The sequence below is a fragment of the Pleurodeles waltl genome, chromosome 8, assembly GCF_031143425.1.
Source record: "Pleurodeles waltl isolate 20211129_DDA chromosome 8, aPleWal1.hap1.20221129, whole genome shotgun sequence".
Lineage (NCBI taxonomy): Eukaryota > Metazoa > Chordata > Amphibia > Caudata > Salamandridae > Pleurodeles > Pleurodeles waltl.
Window position 1 is genome coordinate 1248802028 of NC_090447.1, and position 26785 is coordinate 1248828812.

The following is a 26785-nucleotide window of genomic DNA, read 5'->3' on the forward strand; positions in this document are numbered from 1 at the left end:
CAAGTTGTTTTTCTTCGAAGAAGTCTTTTTGGTCACGGGACCGAAGGACTCCTCCCTCTTTGGCTCCATTGCGCATGGGCGTCGACTCCATCTTAGATTGTTTTCCCCGCAGAGGGTGAGGATGGAGTTGTTTGGTATAAATAGTGCCCATGCAATGGAGTGAATATGTATGTATGATAAGAGTTTCTAAAAATTATTTACAAATGTTCAGATGTTTAAGGTTTATGATCTACTTCTAAACGGCTACAGGCTTCCCGGGGAGGTGGGAGGGTACATGTGAATCTGCAGCGACTAATGCCACGAACAGATGTACACTGGGTAAGTGACATTTTCAGTTCGATGGCATATGTTGCTGCAGATACACATGTTTGGCATAGACTGTAAAGCAGTTACCTCCCCTAAAAGCGGTGGTTTAGCCTGTAGGAGTTGAAGTAGTTTGGAATAATGTTCTTAGTACAGCTTGGCCCACTGTAGCTTGTTGTGCATTTAGTACGTCTACACAGTAGTGTTTAGTAAACGTATGAGGCGTAGACCAGGTTGCAGCCTTACATATTTCGCTCATAGGAATGTTTCCTAGAAAGGCCATTGTAGCACCTTTCTTTCTGGTTGAGTGTGCCTTTGGTGTAATAGGCAATTCTCTTTTGGCTTTAAGATAGCATGTTTGAATGCACCTGACTATCCATCTAGCAATGCCTTGTTTAGAGATTGGATTTCCTATGTGTGGTTTTTGAAAAGCTATGAACAGTTGTTTTGTTTTCCTGATTAGCTTTGTTCTGTCGATGTAATACATTAGTGCTCTTTTGATGTCCAATGTATGTAGTGCCCTTTCAGCCACAGAATTTGGTTGTGGGAAGAACACTGGCAATTCTACTGTTTGATTTAAATGGAATGGTGAGATTACTTTTGGCAGAAATTTAGGATTTGTTCTTAGAACTATTTTATTGTTGTGTATTTGAATAAATGGTTCTTGTATGGTAAATGCCTGTATTTCACTTACTCTTCTGAGGGATGTGATTGCAATGAGAAATGCGACCTTCCAGGTTAGATATTGCATTTCACAGGAATGCATGGGTTCGAAAGGGGGACCCATGAGTCTTGTTAAGACGATGTTAAGGTTCCATGAAGGAACTGGTGGTGTTCTTGGTGGTATAATTCTTTTTAGCCCTTCCATGAATGCTTTAATAACTGGTATTCTAAATAGAGACGATGAATGAGTAGTTTGTAGGTAAGCAGATATAGCTGCGAGGTGTATTTTTATAGATGAAAAAGCGAGATTCGCTTTTTGCAAATGTAGTAAGTATCCTACTATGTCTTTAGTAGAGGCATGTACTGGTTGTATTTGATTGGCATGGCAGTAGTAAACAAATCTTTTCCACTTAGATGCATAGCAGTGTCTAGTGGAAGGTTTTCTAGCTTGTTTTATGACCTCCATGCATTCTTGTGTGAGGTCCAAGTGTCCAAATTCTAGGATTTCAGGAGCCAAATTGCCAGATTCAATGATGCTGGGTTTGGATGTCTGATCTGTTGTTTGTGTTGTGTTAACAGATCTGGCCTGTTGGGTAGTTTGACATGCGGTACTAGTGAAAGGTCTAGTAGAGTTGTATACCAAGGTTGTCTTGCCCATGTGGGTGCTATCAGTATGAGTTTGAGTTGGTTTTGACTCAACTTGTTTACTAGATATGGAAGGAGAGGGAGAGGGGGAAAAGCGTACGCAAATATCCCTGACCAATTCATCCATAGAGCATTGCCTTGTGATTCGCGGTGTGGGTACCTGGATGCGAAGTTTTGGCATTTTGAGTTTTCTCTTGTTGCGAACAAATCTATCTGGGGTGTTCCCCAAATTTGAAAGTACTTGTTCAGAACTTGGGGGTGAATTTCCCATTCGTGGACTTGTTGGTGGTCTCGCGAAAGGTTGTCTGCTAGTTGGTTTTGTATTCCTGGAATAAATTGTGCTATTAGGCGAATGTTGTTGTGAATCGCCCACTGCCAAATTTTTTGTGTTAGGAGGCACAATTGTGTTGAGTGTGTTCCTCCTTGTTTGTTTAGATAATACATTGTTGTCATGTTGTCTGTTTTGACAAGAATGTATTTGTGTGTTATTATGGGTTGGAAGGCTTTTAACGCTAGAAATACTGCCAACAGTTCTAGGTAATTGATATGAAGTTTTGTTTCGTGTATATCCCATTGTCCTTGAATGCTGTGGTGATTGAGGTGTGCTCCCCACCCTGTCATGGAAGCATCTGTTGTTATAACGTATTGAGGCACTGGGTCCTGAAATGTCCGCCCTTTGTTTAAATTTTTGTTGTTCCACCATAGAAGCGAGAGGTATGTTTGGCGGTCTACCAACACCAGATTTTGAAGTTGACCCTGTGCCTGTGACCATTGTGATGCTAGACACTGTTGTAAGGGTCGCATGTGTAGTCTTGCGTTTGGGACAATGGCTATGCATGATGACATCATGCCTAGAAGTTTTAGCACAAGTTTTGCTTGTATCTTTTGGTTTGGAAACATAGCACTTATTAGCTTGTGGAATGCTTGCACTCTTTGTGGACTTGGAGTGGCAATTCCTTTTGATGTGTTGATGGTTGCTCCTAGATATTGTTGTGTTTGACACGGTTCTAGGTGTGATTTTGTGTAGTTGATGGAAAACCCCAGTTTGTGAAGGGTTTGTATGACAAAGGTGGTGTCGTTTGCGCATTTTTTTACTGTGTTGGTTTTGATTAGCCAGTCGTCTAGGTAAGGGAACACATGTATCTGTTGTCTCCTGATGTGTGCTGCTACTACTGCTAGACATTTTGTGAACACTCTTGGTGCAGTTGTTATTCCGAATGGCAACACCTTGAACTGGTAATGTATTCCTTTGAATACGAACCGTAGGTACTTTCTGTGAGAAGGGTGTATTGGTATATGAAAGTACGCATCCTTTAGGTCTAATGTGGTCATGTAATCTTGCTTTTTGAGCAGTGGAATGATGTCTTGTAGTGTGACCATGTGAAAATGGTCCGATATGATGTAGGTATTTAGTGTCCTGAGATCTAATATTGGTCTTAATGTTTCGTCTCTTTTTGGAATTAGAAAGTACAGGGAGTAAACTCCTGTGTTTTTTTGTTGTACTGGTACTAATTCTATTGCATCCTTTTGCAGTAGTGCTTGAACTTCTAGTCCTAAAAGTTCTAAATGATGTTGTGACATTTTGCGTGTTTTGGGGGGGATGTTTGGTGGGAAGTTGTGGAATTCTATGCAATAGCCATGTTGGATTATTGCTAATACCCAATTGTCTGTTGTAATCTGTTGCCAAGCTTGGTAGAATTGGCTTAGTCTTCCCCCCACTGGTGTTGAGTGAAGGGGTTGCGTGACTTGAAAGTCACTGTTTAGGTGGAGGTGTTTTTGGAGTCTGGAATCTTCCTCTACTCCTTGGGAATTGACCCCCCCGATATCCCCTGAAACCACCCCTTTGGAAGGAACCCTGATATGGTGTGGTTCTTGATTGTTGGCTGGTGGTGTCTGTGGGTTGGCCACGAAACCCCCCTCTAAATGGAGTTTTTCTGAAAGAGCCTCTGCTGTGCGGGGAGTAGAGTGCGCCCATGGCTTTGGCCGTGTCTGTGTCCTTTTTAAGTTTTTCAATGGCTGTATCCACTTCCGAGCCAAACAGTTGTTTCTCGTTGAAGGGCATATTAAGGACAGCCTGCTGGATTTCAGGTTTGAAGCCTGAAGTGCGTAGCCAAGCGTGTCTCCTTATGGTGACAGCAGTGTTGACTGTTCTTGCTGCAGTATCGGCTGCGTCTAGTGAAGAGCGGATTTGATTGTTTGAGATCGTTTGTCCCTCTTCCACTATTTGCTGCGCCCTTTTTTGGTATTCCTGGGGAAGATGGTCTACGAGAAGTTGCATCTCGTCCCAGTGTGCACGGTCATATCTGGCCAGCAGCGCTTGTGAATTTGCGATGCGCCACTGGTTGGCTGCCTGTGACGCCACTCTTTTCCCTGCCGCGTCAAATTTTCTGCTTTCTTTGTCCGGAGGTGGGGCGTCGCCAGATGTATGTGAATTTGCTCTTTTGCGAGCTGCCCCTACTACCACAGAGTCGGGTGGTAACTGTGAAGTAATAAACACTGGGTCTGTGGGTGGTGGTTTGTATTTCTTATCCACCCTTGGGGTGATGGCTCTTGATTTTACGGGCTCCTCAAAAATTTGTTTTGCGTGCCGTAACATCCCTGGTAGCATTGGGAGACATTGATATTGGCTATGTGTAGCCGAGAGGGTGTTAAATAAGAAATCATCCTCTATAGGATCGGAATGCAGTTGGACATTGTGGAAGTCTGCAGCCCTAGCCACCAGTTGCGAGTATGAGGTACTGTCCTCTGGCGGTGACGGCTTTGTGGGGTATGACTCGGGATCATTGTCCGGCACTGGGGTGTCATACAGGTCCCAAGCGTCTTGATCCTGATCGTCATGACTTATGGTAGTTTGCGCTGGTGAGTGCATTTGTGGCGGTGTTTGTGCCGGCGATGCCTGTGGAGGAGAGGGCGGAGGCGTGACTTTTTTAACCACTTTGGCTTGTGGTTGTGTGTCATCCTTTGGAAGTCCGATCTTTCTTTTCCTCATGATTGGGGGAAGGGTTGATATCTTCCCTGTATCTTGCTGGATGCACAGTCTCTTTTGTGTGTAGTCCGATTCTACACTTTGGAGCTCTTGTCCAAATTTGTGCATTTGACCACTTAGTCCTTGTTCCTCTGAGTAGGATGAAGGTGTGGTATTTTTCGGCGCCGAGAGAGAATGTTTTTTCGGTTTCGGCACCGACAGTATTTTTGTTCCTTTCGGCACGGATTCTCGGTGCCGATGTCTTTCGGTGCCGGTATCTTGTTTTTGTCTCTCGGAGCCGCTTTCTCGGCTCCGAGGTTGCTCCATGGCGGTCCCTCGACCGGAGTCGGGTGTCTTCGCTATGGGCGTGCCCTTTTTCGGCCCCTTCGACGGGTCGCCTGATTTATGGGTCGAGCCATGGCCTGTTGGCAGTGGCGTCCCCTGGGCTTTTGGTTTGTCGATGGATTTACTTTTCGACGTCTTACTCACAGTTTGTTGCTGTTGTTCGACGTCGGAGTCTCCGGATTCTGATTCCGGAACCGAGAATGTTTCCTCTTCGTCGTCGAAACGTTGTTTTGTCGACGTGGACGCCATTTGGTGACGCCTGGCTCTTCGGTCCCGGAGTGTTTTTCTGGACCGGAAGGCTCGACAGGCTTCACAGGTATCCTCCTTGTGCTCGGGGGACAAGCACAAGTTACAGACCAAGTGCTGATCTGTATAAGGATACTTACTGTGACATTTTGGGCAGAAACGAAACGGGGTCCGTTCCATCGGCTTCGATGTCGCACGCGGTCGGGCCGACCAGGCCCCGATGGGGGATCGAAACTGCCCCAAAGTCTTCCGATGATCGGTGTCGATGTACCTAACTATCCCGATACCGAACGGAACAATACCGACGCTTTCTTCCGAGATTCTGACTAACTTTCCGAACCGAAACACGGAGCGAAAAGGAATACGTCCGAACCCGACAGCGGAAAAAAACAATCTAAGATGGAGTCGACGCCCCTGCGCAATGGAGCCAAAGAGGGAGGAGTCCTTCGGTCCCGTGACCAAAAAGACTTCTTCGAAGAAAAACAACTTGTAATACTCCGAGCCCAACACCAGGCAGCGGACTGTGCCAAACATGTGAATCTGCAGCAACATATGCCATCGAACATAATGTTCTTAATACAGCCTGTCCTACTGTGGCCTGTTGCGTTGCTAACATATCTACACAGTAATGCTTAGTGAATGTATGAGGCGTAGACCAGGTGGGTGCCTTACAAATTTCAGTCATAGGTATATTCCCAAGAAAAGCCATTGTGGTGCCTTTCTTCCTAGTGGAATGTGCTCATGGTGTAATAGGTAGATCTCTTTTTGCTTTAATATAGCAAGTTTGAATACATTTAACTATCCATCTGGCGATGCCTTGTTTGGATATAGGATTACCTGCATGAGGTTTTTGAAAGGCTACAAACAATTGTTTTGTTTTACAAAATTGTTTTGTTCTGTCAATGTAATACATTAGTGCTCTTTTTATGTCTAATGTATGTAAAGCTCTTTTGGCTACTGAGTCTGGTTGCGGAAAGAAGACTGGGAGTTCCACTGTTTGGTTTAGGTGGAATGGTGATATGACCTTTGGTAGGAATTTGGGATTTGTACGGAGAACCACTTTATGTTTATGTATTTGTATAAAGGGTTCCTGAATAGTAAATGCTTGTATCTCACTTACTCTTCTAAGTGATGTGATAGCTATTAGGAAGGCTACTTTCCAAGTTAAGTATTGCATCTCACAAGAGTGCATGGGTTCGAATGGTGGTCCCATGAGTCGTGTTAATACAATATTAAGGTTCCACAAAGGTACTGGTGGTGTCCTTGGGGGTATGATTCTTTATAGTCCCTCCATAAATGCTTTAATGACTGGGATTCTAAAAAGCGATGATGTATGTGTAATCTGCAGATAGGCAGATATTGCAATGAGATGTGTTTTAATGGAAGAGAATGCTAGATTAGACTTCTGTAAGTGTAATAAGTAGCTTACGATATCCTTTGTGGATGCATGTAGTGGTTGAATTGGATTATTGTGGCAGTAGTAAACAAATCTTTGCCATTTGTTTGCGTAACAATGTCTCGTCGTAGGTTTTCTAGCTTGTTTAATGACCTCCATACTCTCTTGTGTAAGGTTTAAATGTCTGCATTCTAAGACTTCAGGAGCCAGATTGCTAGATTGAGCGATGCTGGATTCGGGTGTCTGATCTGTTGTTTGTGTTGTGTTAACAGATCTGGTATGTTTGGTAATTTGATGTGGGGTCCTACTGATAAGTCCAACAGTGTTGTGTACCACGGTTGGCGAGCCCAGGTTGGTGCTATGAGTATTAGTTTGAGTTTGTTTTGACTTAGTTTGTTGACCAGATAAGGAATGAGTGGGAGTGGGGGTAAAAACGTAAGCAAACATCCCTGACCAACTGATCCATAGTGCATTGCCCTTGGATTGAGGGTGTGGGTACCTGGACGCGAAGTTTTGGCATTTTGTGTTTTCTTTTGTTGCGAATAGGTCTATGTTTGGTGTTCCCCAGCGGAGGAAGTGATCCTGTAGGATCTGGGGATGAATTTCCCATTCGTGAGTTTGCTGGGGATCTCGACTGAGATTGTCGGCTAACTGGTTCTGAATGCCTGGTATGTATTGTGCTATTAGGCGAATGTGATTGTGAATTGCCCAATGCCAATTTTTTTGTGCTGAGATGCACAGTTGTGACGAGTGTGTTCCTCCTTGTTTGTTGAGATAATACATTGTTGTCATGTTGTCGGTTTTGACAAGAATGTGCTTGTGGGCTACCAGTGGTTGACATGCTTTTAATGCTAGAAACACTGCCAACAGTTCTAAATGATTTATGTGGAGTTGTTTTTATTGATTGTCACATTGTCCCTGTATGCTGTGCTTGTTGAGGTGTGCTCCCCACCCTATCATGGAAGCATCTGTTGTGATAACAGCTTGAGGCACTGGGTCCTGGAATGGCCGCCCTTGGTTTAAATTTATAGGGTTCCACCATTGAAGCGAGAATTGTGTCTGGCGGTCTATCAACACTAGATCTTGGAGTTGACCCTGTGCTTGTGTCCATTGTTTTGCTAGGCACTGTTGTAAGGGCCGCATGTGTAATCTTGCGTTTGGGACAATGGCTATGCATGAAGACATCATGCCTAGAAGTTTCATTACAAACCTTACTGGGTAGTGTTGGTTTGGCTGTATGCTTCATGTTATATTTTGGAACGCTTGGACCCTTTGTGGACTTGGAGTGGCAATCGCTTTTTGTGTGTTGCTCCCAAGTATTGTTGTATTTGGGATGGCTGCAGATGTGATTTCTGGTAATTTATAGAAAACCCTAGTCTGTGCAGCGTTTCTATAACGTATTGCGTGTGAAGAAGACACTGTTGTTGAGTGTTGGTTTTTATTAGCCAGTCGTCTAAATATGGGAATCCGGGCATGTGCTGTCTCCTTATGTGAGCGGCTACTACTGCTAGGCATTTTGTGAATACCCTTGGGGCTGTTGTTATCCCGAACGGTAACACTTTGAATTGATAGTGTACGCCGTGTATTACAAACCTTAAGTATTTTCTGTGAGAAGGATGGATGGGTATGTGAAAGTAGGCATCCTTGAGTTCTAATGTTGACATGTAGTCCTCCTTTTTTGGTAAGGGAACCACATCTTGAAGTGTTACCATGTGGAAGTGATCCGACTTGATGAAGAGATTCAGTGTTTTGAGGTCTAATATAGGTCTTAGCGTTTTGTCCTTCTTTGGAATTAGGAAATATAGTGAGTAGACGCCTGTTCCTTTCTGATGGTTGGGTATTAACTCTATTGCTTGTTTTTGTAGTAATGCTTGGACCTCTATTTGTAATAGGTCTAAGTGTTGTTTGGACATATTGTGTGCCCTTGGGGGCACATCTAGTGGGAAATTTGTGAATTCTATGCAATAACCATGTTGGATAATGGCTAGGACCCATGCGTCCGTAGTAATGTGTGTCCAGTTTTGATAGTATGCGGTAAGTCTCCCCCCCACAGGTGTTAAGTGTTGGGGTTCTGCGACATTGAAGTCACTGTTTGGTTTGGCTTGTTTTAGGAACTTTCCCCTTCCTCTTGGGAATTGTCCACCTCTATATGAGCCACGAAACCCTCCCCTCTGGTATTGTGCCTGATAGGTGGGTCTGGTTTGCGAGGTGGAAGGCTCTGGTGTTTGCATTCGAAACCCCCCTCTAAATTGTGGCTTTCTAAATGTGCTTCTGCCCTGTGGGGAGGAGACCGCGCCCAAGGCTTTGGCTGTGTCCGTGTTCTTCTTTAATTTTTCAATTGCTGTGTCCACTTCCGGCCCAAACAATTGTTCCTGGTTAAAAGGCATGCTCAAGACTGCTTTTTGGATTTCTGGCTTGCATCCAGAGCTTCGTAACCATGCATGCCTGCGAATGGTTACCACAGTGTTGACTGTTCGTGCTGCCGTGTCTGCAGAGTCTAATGCTGACCTTATTTGGTTGTTGGATATTGCTTGCCCTTCTTCCACAACTTGCTGGGCACGTTTCTGGTGTTCTTTGGGCAAGTGTTGTATAATGTGTTGCATCTCGTCCCAGTGTGCCCTGTCGTAGCGATCAAGTAGGGCTTGTGAGATTGCGATCCGCCATTTATTGGCTGCCTGTGCTGCCACCCGTTTGCCCACTGCGTCAAACTTCCTACTCTCTTTGTCAGGTGGTGGAGCGTCTCCTGACGAATGAGAGTTTGCCTTCTTTCTTGCTGCTCCTACAACCACCGAGTCTGGTGTAAGTTGCTGGGTTATAAACACAGGATCCGTTGGGGGAGGCTTGTATTTTTTCGCCACCCTAGGCGAGATAGCTCTTCCTTTAACTGGCTCCTGGAATACCTGTTTTGCATGTTTGAGCATGCCCGGGAGCATTGGCAGACTCTAGTAGGAAGTGTGGGTGGATACCAAGGTGTTGAACAGGAAATCATCTTCTATTGACTCGGAGTGCATTGCTACGTTGTGGAACGTAGCTGCCCTTGATAGTACCTGTGTATATGCAGTACTGTCCTCTGGAGGGGACGGCTTTGTTGGGTAACAGTCTGGACTGTTGTCTGATACTGGTGCATCATACAAGTCCCACGCATCAGGATCATCCTGCGTCATCATTGTATGCGTAGGTGACTGCATAGGAGGTGTTCCCACAGAAGACAACTGTGTTGAGTGTAGTGGGGAAGGTTGTGGCGAAAAACTTGGTGGTTTTTTCTTTGCTAAAATTCACCTTTGGCTGCATTTCTGACTCTTGAAATGCCAGTTTTCTTTGAGTTTTAATTGGAGGAAGAGTTTGTATTTTACCAGTCTCTTTCTGGATATGCAACCTCCTTTGCGTATGGTCTGGCTCAACCATACCTATTTCCTGCTCAAATCTGTGTTTTTTATGGTTGGAAAGTCCTTGCTCTTCTGCGTAAGAGCTTCTTTTCGGCTCCGAAGCCGCTTTTTTCGTTACCGATGTTTCCGATAAAGTCTTTCTCGGTTCCGACGTTATTTTTCTCACCTTGGGTGAGTCGAACTCTCGGTGTCGAGATCGTTCGGTGCCGGAATCTCGACCAGAGTCGGAAGTCTTCGGCAAATCTCTGGCCTTTTTCAGTGCCGATGTTTGGTCACCTTCTGTTTGATGGGTTAAGCCATGGCCTGCTGGCGGTGACGTCCCCTTGGCCTGAACGATCTTTGTGTGAGTCTTGGACGGGGCAGTTTTACTCACTGTTCTCTGCATCGTCGTGGTTCTCTCACTTTCGGAATCGTCAGAGTCCGTCCCCTAGATGGAAATTCTTTCCTCCACCTCGGCGTCGAGTTGTTCTCTCGGTGTCAACGCCATTTGTAGTCTTCTCGTTCGTCGATCACGAAGGGTCTTTTTTGACCGAAATGCTCGACAGGCCTCACAAGTATCCTCCCTGTGTTCTAGTGATAAACACAGATTACAGACCAGGTGCTGGTCTGTATAAGGATACTTCGAGTGGCACTTCGGACAGAAGCGGAAGGGGGTCCGATCCATTAGTCTTTGTCGATGGATGCGTTTGGGCCGACCAGGCCCCGCTGACGAGCGGAAGCCCCGAAGGGCCGCCGGAGCCCTTCTGCGATCAGTGCCGATACGATAACACTAACCCGGTACCAAGCGAGAACAATACCGTCGAATTTTCGATAATTAGCTAACTTTCCCGATTCGAAATACAGAGCGAAAAGGAACACGTCCGAACCAGACGGCGGAAAGAAAACAATCTAAAATGGAGTCGCCGCCCATGTGCAATGGAGCCAAAAGGAAGAAGTCCCTCGGTCTCATGACTCAAAGACTTCTTCGAAGAAAAACAACTTGTAACACTCCGAGTCCAACACTAGATGGCAGGATAATGCACAGCAGGTGTATCTGCAGCTACACATGCCACCGAATATATATATATATATATATATATATATATATATATATGGAAAATGTCACTTACCCAGTGTACATCTGTTCGTGGCATTAGTCGCTGCAGATTCACATGCTTTGCACAGTCCGCCATCTGGTGTTGGGCTCGGAGTGTTACAAGTTGTTTTTCTTCGAAGAAGTCTTTTCGAGTCACGAGACCGAGGGACTCCTCCCATTTCGACTCCATTGCGCATGGGCGTCGACTCCATCTTAGATTGTTTTGCCCGCAGAGGGTGAGGTAGGAGTTGTGTATGCTAGTAATAGTGCCCATGCAATGGAGTGAATGCGTATGTACATAATAAAGTTTTAAGTAATATATTTACAAATGTACAAATGTTTAAGATCTACTTCTAAACGGCTACAGGCTCCCGGGGAGGCGGGTGGGCGCATGTGAATCTGCAGCGACTAATGCCACGAACAGATGTACACTGGGTAAGTGACATTTTCCGTTCGATGGCATGTGTAGCTGCAGATACACATGCTGTGCATAGACTAGTAAGCAGTTATCTCCCCAAAAGCGGTGGTTCAGCCTGTAGGAGTTGAAGTAGTTTGAAATAATGTTTTTAATACAGCTTGACCTACTGTTGCTTGTTGTGCAGTTAGCACATCTACACAGTAGTGCTTGGTAAATGTATGAGGCGTAGACCATGTTGCTGCCCTACATATTTCGTTCATTGGAATATTTCCTAGAAAGGCCATGGTAGCACCTTTCTTTCTGGTTGAGTGTGCCTTTGGTGTAATAGCAGGTTTGAATGCACTTAACTATCCATCTAGCAATGCCTTGTTTTGAAATTGGATTTCCTGTATGAGGTTTTTGAAAGGCGATAAATAATTGTTTTGTCTTTCGAATTAGTTTTGTTCTGTCAATGTAGTACATTAGTGCTCTTTTGATGTCTAATGTACGTAGTGCTCTTTCGGCTACCGAATCTGGTTGTGGGAAGAACACTGGTAATTCTACAGTTTGATTTAGGTGGAACGGTGAGATTACTTTTGGTAAAAATTTAGGATTGGTCCGTAGAACAACTTTATTTTTGTGTATTTGAATAAATGGTTCTTGAATGGTAAATGCTTGAATCTCACTCACTCTTCTTAGAGATGTGATGGCAATTAAAAATGCAACTTTCCACGTTAAGTATTGCATTTCACAAGAGTGCATGGGCTCAAAAGGTGGACCCATGAGTCGTGTTAGGACAATGTTGAGGTTCCATGAAGGAACTGGTGGTGTTCTTGGTGGTATAATTATCTTTAGACCTTCCATAAACGCCTTTATGACTGGTATCCTAAACAATGAAATTGAGTGCGTAATTTGTAGGTAAGCAGAAATTGCCGTAAGATGTATTTTAATGGAAGAGAAAGCTAGGTTAGATTTTTGCAAATGTAGTAAGTATCCTACTATTTCTTTTGCAGATGCGTGTAAAGGTTGAATTTGATTATTATGGCAGTAATAAACAAATCTTTTCCACTTATTTGCATAGCAGTGTCTAGTGGTAGGTTTTCAAGCTTGTTTTATGACCTCCATACATTCCTGTGTGAGGTCTAAGTGCCCGAATTCTAGGATTTCAGGAGCCAAATTACTAGATTCAACGATGCTGGATTTGGATGTCGGATCTGTTGTTTGTGTTGTGTTAACAGATCTGGTCTGTTGGGTAGTTTGACATGAGGTACTACTGAAAGGTCTAGTAGTGTTGTGTACCAAGGTTGCCTTGCCCATGTTGGTGCTATTAGTATGAGTTTGAGTTTGTTTTGACTCAACCTGTTTACTAGATATGGAAGGAGAGGGGGAAAAGCGTACACAAATATCCCTGACCAGTTCATCCATAGAGCATTGCCTTGGGATTGATCTTGTGGGTACCTGGATGCGAAGTTTTGGCATTTTCAGTTTTCTTTTGTTGCAAATAGATCTATTTGAGGTGTTCCCCAAATTTGAAAGTAATTGTTTAGTATTTGGGGGTGAATTTCCCATTCGTGGGTTTGTTGGTGATCGAGAGAGATCGTCTGCCAACTGGTTCTGAATCCCTGGAATAAATTGTGCTATTAGGCGAATGTGGTTGTGAATCGCCCAATGCCATATTTTTTGTGTTAGGAGGCACAACTGTGTCGAGTGTGTCCCTCCTTGTTTGTTTAGATAATACATTGTTGTCATGTTGTCTGTTTTGACTAGAATGTATTTTTGGGTTATTATGGGTTGAAATGCTTTCAGCGCTAGAAATACTGCTAACAGTTCTAAGTGATTTATGTGAAACTGCCTCTGATGTATGTCCCATTGTCCTTGGATGCTGTGTTGATTGAGGTGTGCTCCCCACCCTGTCATGGAAGCATCCGTCGTTATGACGTATTGTGGCACTGGGTCTTGGAAAGGCCGCCCTTGGTTTAAATTTGTACTGTTCCACCATAGAAGCGAGATGTATGTTTGGCGGTCTATCAACACCAGATCTAGAAGTTGACCCTGTGCTTGTGACCATTGTGATGCTAGGCACTGTTGTAAGGGCCGCATGTGCAATCTTGCGTTTGGGACAATGGCTATGCATGAAGACATCATGTCTAGGAGTTTCATTACCATTTTGACTTGTATCTTTTGTGTTGGATACATGGCCTGTATTACCTTGTGAAATGTTTGAACCCTTTGTGGACTTGGAGTGGCAATCCCTTTTGCTGTGTTGATTGTCGCTCCTAAGTATTGCTGTGTTTGACACGGCAAAAGGTGTGACTTTGCGTAGTTGATCAAGAAACCTAGCCTGTGAAGGGTCTGTATGACGTAGTTTGTGTGCTGTGAACATTGTCTTAGCATGTTGGTTTTGATTAACCAGTCGTCTAAGTACGGGAACACATGTATTTGCTGCCTTCTGATATGTGCAGCTACTACTGCCAGGCATTTTGTAAAAACTCTTGGCGCAGTTGTTATTCCGAATGGCAACACTTTGAATTGGTAATGTATTCCTTGGAATACGAACCTTAGGTATTTCCTGTGTAAAGGATGTATTGGTATATGGAAATACGCATCTTTTAGGTCTAATGTTGTCATGTAATCTTGCTGTTTGAGCAGTGGGATTACGTCTTGTAACGTGACCATGTGAAAGTGGTCTGATTTGATGTAGGTATTTAGTGTTCTGCGATCTAGTATTGGTCTCAGAGTTTTGTCCTTTTTGGGTATTAGAAAGTACAGTGAGTAAACTCCTGTGTTTTTTTGTAGATTTGGCACTAATTCTATTGCGTCCTTTTGTAGCAATGCTTGAACTTCTAGTCCTAGAAGATCTATATGTTGTTTTTACATATTGTGTGTTTTCGGTGGGACGTTTGGAGGGAATTGGTGAAATTCTATGCAATAACCATGCTGGATAATTGCTAAGACCCAGGTGTCTGTTGTTATTTCCTCCCAAAGTTTGTAAAATTGGCTTCGTCTTCCCCCCCACAGGTGTTATGTGATGGGGTTGTGTGACTTGTGAGTCACTGTTTATTTTGAGGAGTTTTGGGGCCTTGGAATTTTCCTCGATTTCTTGGGAATTGGCCCCCTCTAGATTGTCCCCGAAAACCTCCCCTCTGATATTGACCCTGGTAAGTAGGCCTTGTTTGTGAGGTTGTGGTTTCTGTGGGTTGACCTCGAAACCCTCCCCTAAAAGGTGTTTTCCGAAATGTGCCTCTGCTCTGCGGGGAGTAGAGTGCGCCCATGGCTTTGGCTGTATCGGTGTCTTTTTTGAGTTTCTCAATGGCAGTGTCAACCTCCGGCCCAAACAATTGCTGTTCATTAAATGGCATATTGAGCACAGCTTGTTGGATTTCCGGCTTGAACCCTGAAGTGCGCAGCCATACGTGCCTTCGTATCGTGATTGCAGTGTTTATTGTCCTTGCAGCTGTATCTGCTGCATCCATGGAAGACCGTATCTGATTATTTGAGATACTTTGTCCCTCTTCTACCACCTGTTGCGCCCTTTTTTGGAACTCCTTGGGTAAGTGTTCGATGAAATGTTGCATTTCATCCCAATGAGCTCTGTCGTATCTTGCCAAAAGTGCTTGTGAATTGCCAATACGCCATTGATTTGCTGCTTGTGCTGCAACCCTTCTTCCCGCAGCATCAAATTTGCGGCTCTCTTTGTCTGGAGGTGGTGCGTCTCCTGAGGTATGAGAGTTGGCTCTCTTACGAGCTGCCCCGACAACTACTGAGTCTGGTGTTAGTTGTGTTGTAATATAGATTGGATCTGTTGGCGGTGGCTTTTCTCCACCCTTGGAGTTATGGCTCTGCCTTTAACTGGATCCTGAAATATTTGCTTTGAATGTTTTAGCATTCCTGGGAGCATGGGAAGGCTTTGGTACTGGCTATGGGTGGAGGATAGGGTGTTAAACAGAAAGTCATCCTCAATTGGTTCAGAATGTAAGGTGACGTTGTGAAATTCGGCTGCCCTTGCGACCACCTGTGTGTAGGATGTACTGTCCTCAGGTGGTGACGGTTTTGTGGGGATAGGAGTCTGGGCTGTTGTCAGACACTGGAGCATCATAAAGGTCCCATGCATCGGGATCATCCTGACTCATTGTAGTATGAGCTGGTGAGTGCATCAGTGGTGGAGTTGTTGCTGGTGATGCATGTGTTGATGGTGGTGGAGACGGTGGCGGGTTGTTTTTCTTGCCACTTTTGCCTGTGGTTGCTTGTCCTTTTGTTGAAAGGCAAGTTTACTTTTTATTTTGATTGGGGGAAGAGTGGTTATCTTCCCTGTGTCCTCATGAATATGAAGCCTTCTTTGCGTGTAGTCAGGCTCTACCGCTCCTCTCCAAATCTATGTAATTGGGAGGTTAATCCTTGTTCCTCTGTATAGGAACTAGTTTTCGGCTCCGAGGCTGGATGTTTCGGAACCGAAATCTTTTCGGAAGTCTTTTTAGGCTCCGAAGAAACCTTCTTTGTTTTCGGCGTGGTGTCTCGGTGCCGAAATTCTTCGGTGCCGCTGTCTCTATGCCGAAGTTTCTCGGAGCCGCTGTCTCGGCTCCGAGGTTGCTGTGTGGGGGTATCTCGACCGGAGTCGGATGACTTCGACACCAGCATGCCCTTTTTCGGTGCCTTGGATCGGTCACCTAGTTTTCGGGTTAAGCCATGGCCTGTTGGTGGTGGCGTGCCCTGGGCTTTTGTGGACTTCTCGCGAGTCTTGATTTTCGACGTCTTACTCACGGTTTGGTGTGTTTCTTCGGCGTCTAGTTCTTCAGAATCCGACTCGCGGATGGAGAAAGCTTCTTCTTCCTCCTCGAAACGTTCTTGACCTGTCGGCGTGGACGCCATTTGTAGTCTCCTGGCTCTTCGGTCTCTCAGCGTCTTCCTAGACCGAAACGCTCGACAGGCTTCACAAGTATCCTCCTTGTGCTCGGGGGACAAGCACAAGTTACAGACCAGATGCTGATCCGTATACGGATACTTGTTATGGCATTTTGGGCAGAAGCGGAATGGGGTCCGTTCCATCAGCCTTGAAGTCGCACGTGGCCGGGCCGACCAGGCCCCGACGGGGGATCGAAAAAACCCCGAAGGGCCACCGGAGCTCTTCAAAATTCGGTGTCGATTTGTTCTAACTAACCCGATACCGAACGCAAACAATACCGACGATTTTTTCCGAGATTCTAACTAACTTTCCGACCCGAAACACGGAGCGAAAAGGAACATGTCCGAACCCGATGGCGGAAAAAAAACAATCTAAAATGGAGTCAACGCCCATGCGCAATGGAGTCGAAATGGGAGGAGTCCCTCGGTCTCGTGACTCGAAAAGACTTCTTCGAAGAAAAACAACTTGTAACACTCCGAGCCCAACACCAGATGGCGGACTGTGCACAGCATGTGTATCTGCAACTACACATGCCATCGAACATATATATATATATATATATATATATATCAAAAACGAAGTTGTCCTCATGAGAAAGCGCACTCCCAACAGGTTATATAAACGGGAAGAAAAAGCAAAGCCAGCAACTCACAGTGAATTCTTTAAGAAGTTTCATTATTCCAGGCCTTAAGTTATAAAATCATCTCTGGACACGTGTTTCAAGGTCAATCCTTTCTTCAGCAGAGAAAAATATAAAAGTGTTTCACCCTCGTAGGTGCAGCCAGTGCTGGAGGTGTTCCAGGCATCTCTTTCTTACTGAAAAGACCGGCATGGCTTCAGCTTGTCTAATTACAGGCACCTGATTAGTCTCTTTAAATACTAGTCCGCCCCAGTGGGCCTCTCAAGTGAGCAGTGCATGCTGGTTGTGGTGGTCCTGCAATTTTTTCATTTTGCCCCAAGTGGGTTGCTGGAGCCAAATGAAATAATGACCCAAAGTGCAAAACCTTTGTAGGCGAATCCAAAGTAAAATTGTCAGATTTGCTGTGAATAACCAAACCTGATTGCTCTTATGTGACAATCCATTTTTAGTCACACAGACCTGCTTCGATGTGCAGTGGTGCTGCCTTCCCGGCTGGACAGGCCGGTTAATTATCAAAAACGAAGTTGTCCTCATGTGAAAGCGCACTCCCAACAGGTTATATAAACGGGAAGAAAAAGCAAAGCCAGCAACTCACAGTGAATTCTTTAAGAAGTTTCATTATTCCAGGCCTTAAGTTATAAAATCATCTCTGGACACGTGTTTCAAGGTCAATCCTTTCTTCAGCAGAGAAAAATATAAAAGTGTTTCACCCTCGTAGGTGCAGCCAGTGCTGGAGGTGTTCCAGGCATCTCTTTCTTACTGAAAAGACCGGCATGGCTTCAGCTTGTCTAATTACAGGCACCTGATTAGTCTCTTTAAATACTAGTCCGCCCCAGTGGGCCTCTCAAGTGAGCAGTGCATGCTGGTTGTGGTGGTCCTGCAATTTTTTCATTTTGCCCCAAGTGGGTTGCTGGAGCCAAACGAAATAATGACCCAAAGTGCAAAACCTTTGTAGGCGAATCCAAAGTAAAATTGTCAGATTTGCTGTGAATAACCCAACCTGATTGCTCTTATGTGACAATCCATTTTTAGTCACACAGACCTGCTTCGATGTGCAGTGGTGCTGCCTATATTTCATTTAACTATAACTCGTGCCCTCACCATGCACCGCTAATTAATTACCCCGCTTATTAAAGCACACAACAGCTTTGAAATATTTGCAATAACATTTTTGAGGGGGGGGAAAATGGTGCATGGCGGGGGGGCATAATTATCTTTCAGATGCAAAAACAACAGATGATGGACGGAAATCAAACATTCACCCCCAGTCACAGATCCAGGTTGAATCCATCCGTGTTTTTGCTTGTCATGCCATTCCCGTTTGGACCCAGCCATATGAAAATCAGTCTTGACCCTGTTCCCCATGGGTTTGCATTGTTCAGCACTCCATCCATCATCCTTTTGTGTTGCTAAAGTTGCCGTAAGTGGGAAGGGTATGCCCAGACAAGGGTCCTGTGCTCACTGTGCCACTGGATTCAAGCTAGTCTGGCTGATAAAGGATGATACCCTGAAACTGGTCCCAGGATGCTAGTTTCCAGTCCAGGGAGGACCTGGCCTGGCAGTTCGGGCCTTTCTCAGTGCTGTCGGGTGTGTATGGATAAAAAGGCAAGTGCGGATACGAGGGGAGAAGACCTTTTGTTTTATGACTGCAAGTTTAACATTCGAGACAATCACATTTCCTAATAATGGTATGCCTTTAAAATGACGACACTGAAATGCTGAATATGTCGACATCAATGAAACTCCAATGGGAGAAAGGCAGGCATGATTTAAAAGCACATCATGTGATGTTACTTGCTGGATTAGCATTGAGAAAGGCACACTACAATGCCGAAATGCATCTGCTACTGTAATCAAAATGAATGGACTGTGAAACCCGTGAGCGCTCCGAGCTGCTTTCCTTTTGGGAACTTTGTTTGAATATTATCTATTAAAAAAATACATACACACACGTCACGTGGGCACAAAAAACGTTCTTAACAGGTATTCGTTTGGCACTTTACCTTTGTTTGTTATTATTTGCAGTCAATATGGGAATTTCATTTGTTCAATATGTTGCTAAAGTACAGATTTCTTTTGCTATTACATGTAGCCAGGCACACGTAATACCAAAAAACTTTTATTATTTGATTTATGAACATGTTGCCTTTTACCACTTTACTTAATTTTTGTCAGTGGTTCTCTGTGGATTACAGTAGTGTAACATGCTGGTCGAGTGCTGGTCTTTTCAGTTATATAATGTAATTAAGCACAATTTATGACTTTATTTGGTATTATTTGCTCTCTGTGGGTAGTATGGTACTTTATATATTGCTTGACTGTCATTGTTTCTCCATATCAGACATTTATCCCTTATCTTGGGGCTCTGATGATAAATGTGACTGCTTGAATTGTCCTTTGTTAATTGGAGAATGGTAGTTTCTCATTTAATTGACACAGTGAAGTCTAGCAGCCTTCGTTCTCTCAGTCCGGCTAAGGTATTTTGTTTTGTTGGTGGGCTATAAAGGTTGCTTCTTAACTAGTAGGCAGTATTTTCTGTTCAGGTTTATTGATGTATTTTTCTTTTGAATATTTTTCTAAGCGGATCAATATTTATTTGTGTAGTTTGATAATTTTTGGAAAATACTGAAAGGCCTTAGTTGTTTCCTTATTTTATAAGGTAATGTCTTTTTTAGTGGTTTTCTGTATCCTTATGGGTGATAATGTTATTGCAGTAAGATTGGTCCCTATACATAGTCTCACTCTGTACACATCTGAATCTACACATCATTGAATTATGCCTTCTATTTGTTAATGTGTATATTTAGTTTATACAATTTATGTCCATTTTATGATACGTAACCTGGGTAGCTATTTATATATAAATAAATATGTTTAAAAAAAAAAAAAAAATGGTTATACATCTACATTCTTCTGACAAAAAATGTGCCATTGGTGCTGTGCTACAAAGTAGTACGCAAAATCTCTATCTTGAGTTCTCTGAGCAGAAAAGAAAGGGACTGGAAGGGGTACATGTGTCCCACACCCCAATGATGCTGAAAGAGGTCTCAGAAGGAAAACTCCATTGGGAGCTCCAAAGTGTAAAATCTTTGACACTGCATATTCTCTGCAGCGGTAAAATGATCGAACCAGGGTTATCCCCACTGCCAGAAGATGCCTGTGCCACTTCCAAGTGTAACTGCCATTCGTGATCCACTAGGCAAAGTTGGCTGAATTCACCCACCTTGGCTTTTAAAGACCCTGCTAGGTGCTGGGCCACCAGAGGTATGTCTTAAATGTTCAGCCACTTCCAGGGGTGCAGAGCTTTCTGGCACAGAACCCATAACCCCATGCCACCCTACTTGTTATAATACCATATAGCAGTTGTGTTGTCCTTGAGTAGCTGTAACCATTCATTTGATGGCGAAGAGGAGCTACTTCAGTGCCAAGTCAATCGCTTGCAACTCCATCAAGATGTAGAGGCAAGCCTCTGCCAGAGACCAGAATCCTCTGATCTCCGCTTTCCCAGGTGATCTTCTCGGCCCAGCAATAATGCATCCGCCACAACAGTTAGCTCTGGGCACGATAGGGAAAGGGATTCTGTACTCATTCCAACTGCAGTAAAACATCCACCACTGTGGGTCTTTCACAGTCTCCTTTATCATCTGAAAGGCTGTCTTAGTGCCAAGCCCACAGAGACTTCGGATCCCACAGTAAAGCACATATGTGCCACCTGGCGTGATCTACTAGCAGGATGAAGGAGACCAAGAGGCCTAGAAGCCTTATAACAGCTCTCAATGACACACAGATAAAAGGCTGAAATACTGGGAACATAGCCAGAATGTCCTGGACTTGCTGAGCTAGGCGACATGTTCAGGATGGATCGAATAAAAGGAAGCCATTGAGAAGGTGTCTGGTGTGACATGGGCACGTTGATGGAGAAAGCCAATGAGGTCAACAAGTGGAATATCATCTGGGTGTGGCTTATGACTGTTTTGGTCAAGTCTGCCTTTGGGGCCCAGTCGTTGAGGTATGGGATGACTTATTCCCAACCTCTGCAGATGAGTCGCGACCAACACCATCACCATCACATTTGTGAAGACCCGAGGTGCACTGGTAAGGCCAAAGGGGAGCACTGAAAGTGCTTGTGGCCTATCTGAAACGTAACGTCTATGGGATTGCAGGAAGGGAATGTGGTAGTTTGGATCATTCATGTTTAGTGCTATCATACGTCTCTTGGCCTCGAGCAGACAGGGCTTGGGCCAGGGTAAGCATTCTGAACTTGTCCTTCTGAAGGAAGAAATTTAGAGAGTGATGATCCAGGAATGGACGAAGTCCTTAGTTCTTTTTTTGAGACCAAAAATGGGTGATTTCCTATATACATTTAAACATAATATATGCGCAGAATAATAAAATATCCATGTGCAAACTAAGTTGGGATTTTCTGCCTTCATATAAATGTCAGTGTCATTAGGATGTGTCAGATTTGCAATTAAGGTGCAAGAAAGGCACTCTCTATTAAGAGAATGTGAACAAGACAAAGACTGTTGGATTGGCAATCACTCGAAAATTACCACGTAATAATTAGGTTACCTTCAGTTTGTCTGGGGACGTATATGGAGCTTCAGGGGCATAGATCCTGAAAATGTCAGCCAGGCAACAGGCCACTAGAAGACGCACATCTTTATCTGGGTGCTTGAGAAAAAAATCAGATGCAAGATGCAAAGCAAGATTCAGATACAGCTCCTTTTCTTCCTCTGAATCCTGATCCATATCCATGAAGGTTTTAACAACCATCTGTAATATAAAACATTGAGAGAAAAATCAGACAAATACTTTTAAATATGTACTATGTAGTGTAAACAAATCACAATCACTGCAGGCTGCTTGCAATCATTATTTTTGGAGATGCATGGATATTATTATATATATACATATTGTACTGGACCTAAGACCGGACTGCCCAGCCTTTTCAGTAGGCAGCTATCCCAAATATGTAAAACCCTTTCATAGGTTAATGCTCTAGGGGTAGAGAAAAAAACAGTAAAGTGAAATATAATAAAATGGGTCAACTGTTTTTAATTCTCCAGCGGTAGGCTTGAAACAAATTGCCCTATGTGAGTGACTACTGAATTCAACTGTAGGTGAAACTAATGTAGGCGTAATTAAGCTGCAAATACAGGTTACTCGTCATGGGTACACCTGTCCTTTTCTTATAGCGGTTCCATCCTACACACTAATAATGCGTGCTCCAGTCACAGGAGGGTACTGAAATGTGATAGCCCATTCCAGTTGCAATTTGTGCATTGTCCCAATCCACTCATATCCCAACCATCATTCTAACTCCCACCATGATGCACAAACAATCGGTTTTCTCTAAATTTCAGTTTTTTTTTACTGCCACTAATGGACGGGGCATGTGAAGTGAAGGACGAAATGTCCAGTAGTTAAAACACAACAGTATGCTTGCTACTCAAGTCCCCCAGCCATTCCCAATCCAGACAAAATGAAGATTGATAAAAGCACTTGAACAAATCTTATGAGGGCAGCAGGTATCAGAGTAGCACAATGGCCTAGTTAAAATTATTCTTGCGCATTGCTTGAACAAACTGAGAAACGACTCAATCCAACATTATCATAAACTTGTGTACATACTTAAGACAAGCCCTGATGGCAGCATTACAAATCATGTCTCGCAAACTATGATATAAGGCTAACAAAGTCTTTAACACTGCCTCAGCCATAACCTTATGTGCATGAATGCCCTTCAGAAGGCAAAACGTATGGTAAGAGTAGCCTTCTACAACAAAGGAGAAAACTCAGCACTGGAGGTTGAATTGCTTTGAGAAGATAAACTTGGCAAAAAGCATGACAAGTGGCTTCACTATTGGTACAGTGCTCGAAGGCACCCATGCACTGGCACAGCACACTCACAGGTGCTGGCTGCACCTGCGTAGGGGGCAGTGAGTGACAAATCCTAGCAGCAGATTACAGAGAGAACCAACACAGGCCTTAGCCTGGACCCCAGACATAGGAACTTTGAGAACAAACGATCTTTCAGACTAGTGCCCAAAACAGGATTCTGCCACAATGCGTGGTTTCATACTATCCATCCCTTGATTATATTTGTTTAGTGGGAACTGAGGAGGGGGTAGAGCAATGGTTCCCAACCTGTGGTCTGGGGACCCCTGGCGGTCCGCGAAGCCTCCTCAGCGGGTCCGTGACTGCTTAGAAAATGTAATAATATTAACAGATTAAGTCCCCAGCTTTCAGTAATGACTTAGTGCGGGGGAGAGGGGGGCTGGATTCCAATAATGATTTAGTGGACGTCCCCGGGTTCCGGTACTGATAAAGTTGGGGTCCACAGAAGTCAAAAGGTTGGGAACCACTAGGTTAGAGCATTACACAGCAGGTTACTGATGGTAATGAAAGAAAGAGGCCCACACAGACTAAAGGCTTGGATTTATACACTTGATATCCCTAGCCCTTACCCTAGTTATTCATGTCAACCTTTAACATAATATTGTACCTACTGGAAAATGCCAGCAGTTAACCTGTAACCATTGAGAAGGGGAGGGTGTAAGTTAGATTAAACCCAACCCCAATTTTGAAACGTCTAGTGCAACTATGACACACAAGATTGTAGGGTAAGGGCAGGCAGAGAGTGGGCTGCTCATCCTTGATCCATGTTTAATGATGATTATTTCCTAATTGTTTGCCACAACACACCTACAATGGCACTCTGTCAATGTACATCAGAGTTGTATCGCCATCATCCTTGAAAATTAAGAGAAAGACACTTGTCCAAGAAATCATATGAAGAGACCCAAGAGGCAAAATGGGAGTCCTAACAATTTTTTTTTTTTTAAAAGAAGCATAAGAGGCCATCTGTTTCTATTTTGACCAAACCAGCTTCTAGTCCCCTGCTTATTTCTTTTAATCATACTTGCATCCCTTAACTGGCCAACAAGACACCGCCCTAAAGGAATCAAAATGAGAAGTGTAGATAATCCATTAAAAAGGACTCTACTGAAGGACTGAGAGAATCTTGCTACATTTATTGCAAACAAAGTGAACAACTTAAATGTAAGCAATGTGGCCATGCAGTCCTTGGAATGAGGGTGGTGGACCTTAAGAGTTTAAGAAAGTGATGTGTGAAAGGTCTAATGAATGGTTGCAAATGGTAAAAGGGGGCTGAGGCAGACGAGAAGATCCCTAGAGTCAAATCTAACAACATCCACCAATCCTAGAAAAAACCTCTGGATTACTGAATTCTTCATACTGGCCCAAACAGTGACAAACAAAATAGAGGGCAGCAACTCTATTTTGGTTACAAGCAAGCACCAAAGCAAGATCCAAAAAGCTGCCAATAAGGGCCTGCTTCTGGAACCGAGAAATAAAAAAGGAGGCCCTGGGCCACATCCCAGCTGGAATAGATTACACTCCAACTCAGAAACATTTGTTCCACAGGACATCCTCCCTCTGAAAACACTGCAGGAAACAAACTTGACACACAACCTTAGAAAGGGAGTCTTCTTTACACACTACAAGTGTTTTTCATCCATTTCTTTACAGATTTTACATTTTGTTGGTAGAGGGTGCCTCCAACCCTTCTACAGGATATTGAAAATGTTCCCATATACTTTTCTCATCTTCCCCGCCTGTCTCTAGATTGTTATCAGGTGAAGAGGTACTACTAGGCCAAATTCTCAAATAGCAAGTACATCGAGACTGGGACAACATTTCAAGGACAAACTTAAAGGACATAACTATGGAATCAACATGTACTCTATTTTAAAAGTGCAAGAATTAAGGATATTAAGGATATAGAGACAGCAGCTAAGGGAGCTATCTCCAGAGCATTTTTAATAAGCCCCAGGCCATGGATATTAATGAAGCATACCTCCACTGCTACAGGCATTATCATAGTTATTATTACATAGACCACATGTCAGTAAAACCATCATTCAGCCAGGACAGCAGAGTCAATGACCACATTCCACGCACCTGCATATAGCCCCACACCAACAGGACAGCAATGAGCAGTCCATTAATGTCAAGAATAGGCCTGATTAGAATGAGATGCCAGCAATTTCATTACATTCCCAAACAGTTTTACACCAGCGAAGAATGTTTAATTGTAAAGGTGGTGCTCCTACACTGGTATATTTTGTAGAGTCCAATGCCATATGAATTTTACTTATGCCAATCGGTTATGTCTTTAAAAAGACTGAAGAGGGATTATCTCCTTAAATCTGACATTTTGCTCTCTAGACTCTGAGAGGGGCGTTCCACATAACTGCTGAACCTCTCAATCAATAGTGCTCTGTTATTTCCTTGTGAACACTTAATAACACCCAGATGTAAAAAAAAAAAAAAACAGACTGATCAGTGTTTGTCAGCACATACAATCATTTCAGGAACTGGATCAACAAAATAATAAAACCTGACCTTTAATAGATGACACAACTGAGTGCACAAATAAACCCATGTTTGCTTTTAAGAATGGCACTAATAATCACACAATTGTCAGATCTATGTTGCCTATAATTCTTTTGCCCACTTTAAGTACATCATGGAATTTACCACCAGTAGTAGGGCATTTCAAATGTGCCAACTGTAGTACACGTGTGCTTATCATTCAGTCACAATTCTTCAAACACCATCATGTGAAAATGCAGCTAAAATCTCTCACAAACTGCAATTCCCCCCCCAAAAAAGGCCATGACGCTGTGGTGTCCTGTGGACAAGTGGACACTGGAGATGCAACCGAGAGAGTGAAAGAGCAAATCTTCCAATGCAGAAATAGAATTCAATTTACCAACCTGGCAGCTCATTCAGTTGAAGATTAGATATTAGAATGTATGGACAGTCCTGTGAAAGGGATTTGTTGGCATATTATAAAACAAGTGTTCGATAACTCTTGGGCAGTGACTGGACAACAATGCAATCAGTAAGGGAATGTAAATGGGCAGGCCATGTCCATTTCAACAGTTTGGACTAAATGAATATCAGGAATGGAGACACTTGGTCAAAAGCATTTAAGAACATTCCGTACTAAGAGATATCAACATTACAAATTAACTGTTTAATTTTCACATCTTTACCAGAAACCAAAATCCTTATTTCATGTGCATGGTCTTACCTACAGTAATTGTTGCCATTTATTTAGATTCAAAATAAGCATTCTTTATTTTATGTATATAGTTGAAGTATATATCAAGTTTTTTTCACGTTTTGCATAAGGAAATTTTTATTTTTTTCTTGTCCTGCCCTGCTGCATTTGTGTTTTTAGCACTGGTTTTATATATCTACCATGCGTGTTAATGGAGTACGCAAGTGGCACACATGCTACCTTGAAGCTCATCTATTTCATAAGGGGTCTGGAGCGCATGTCATGCTGCTCTAGAGTGAGAGAGATGTACGTGCTCCAACTTTAATGAGTCTTGTTTCCCGTCACTACTTGGTGAATTCATTCCATATTAGTTATTGTCTGAAGTTACGGCTTTCACCAACAGTCTGGCCTCCTCACGCTCCTGTCTCTTCCATTCCAGACTCAGGGTGCCATCCGGGCACACCGTTACCCTGTCTCCTCAGCTGGAGCGGCGTGCCTGTTATTCCAGAGCACAGTGGTCTGCGGGTCACCTTCCCTCTGGTCCCCCCCCTGAGGCTCCCTCTGTGTCGAGTTCACGGGGGCCTCTCATCTCCTCTATGTTCCAATCATTCTCAGACGGCTTCAGACACCTGGAAAAAATGTGAGCGGCCCGCATGAAGGACCTTCAACTTGGCTGGGTATAGTAGCATATTGGTGTAGCCCAATTCTTTCAATTTTTGTTAGACACCTA

The 26785-nt window shown here is 43.7% G+C and overlaps 1 protein-coding gene across 2 annotated transcripts in view; it reads right to left on the minus strand.

The window, feature by feature from the left end:
• PDS5B (PDS5 cohesin associated factor B) overlaps nt 1-26785 on the minus strand; it is an 813886-nt gene that overhangs the window by 741819 nt on the left and 45282 nt on the right. For both annotated transcript variants that reach the window (XM_069205557.1, XM_069205556.1), the window contains exon 3: nt 21534-21737. In XM_069205557.1, the coding sequence (XP_069061658.1) occupies nt 21534-21737 (204 nt within the window). The remainder of the gene's footprint in view (nt 1-21533; nt 21738-26785) is intronic.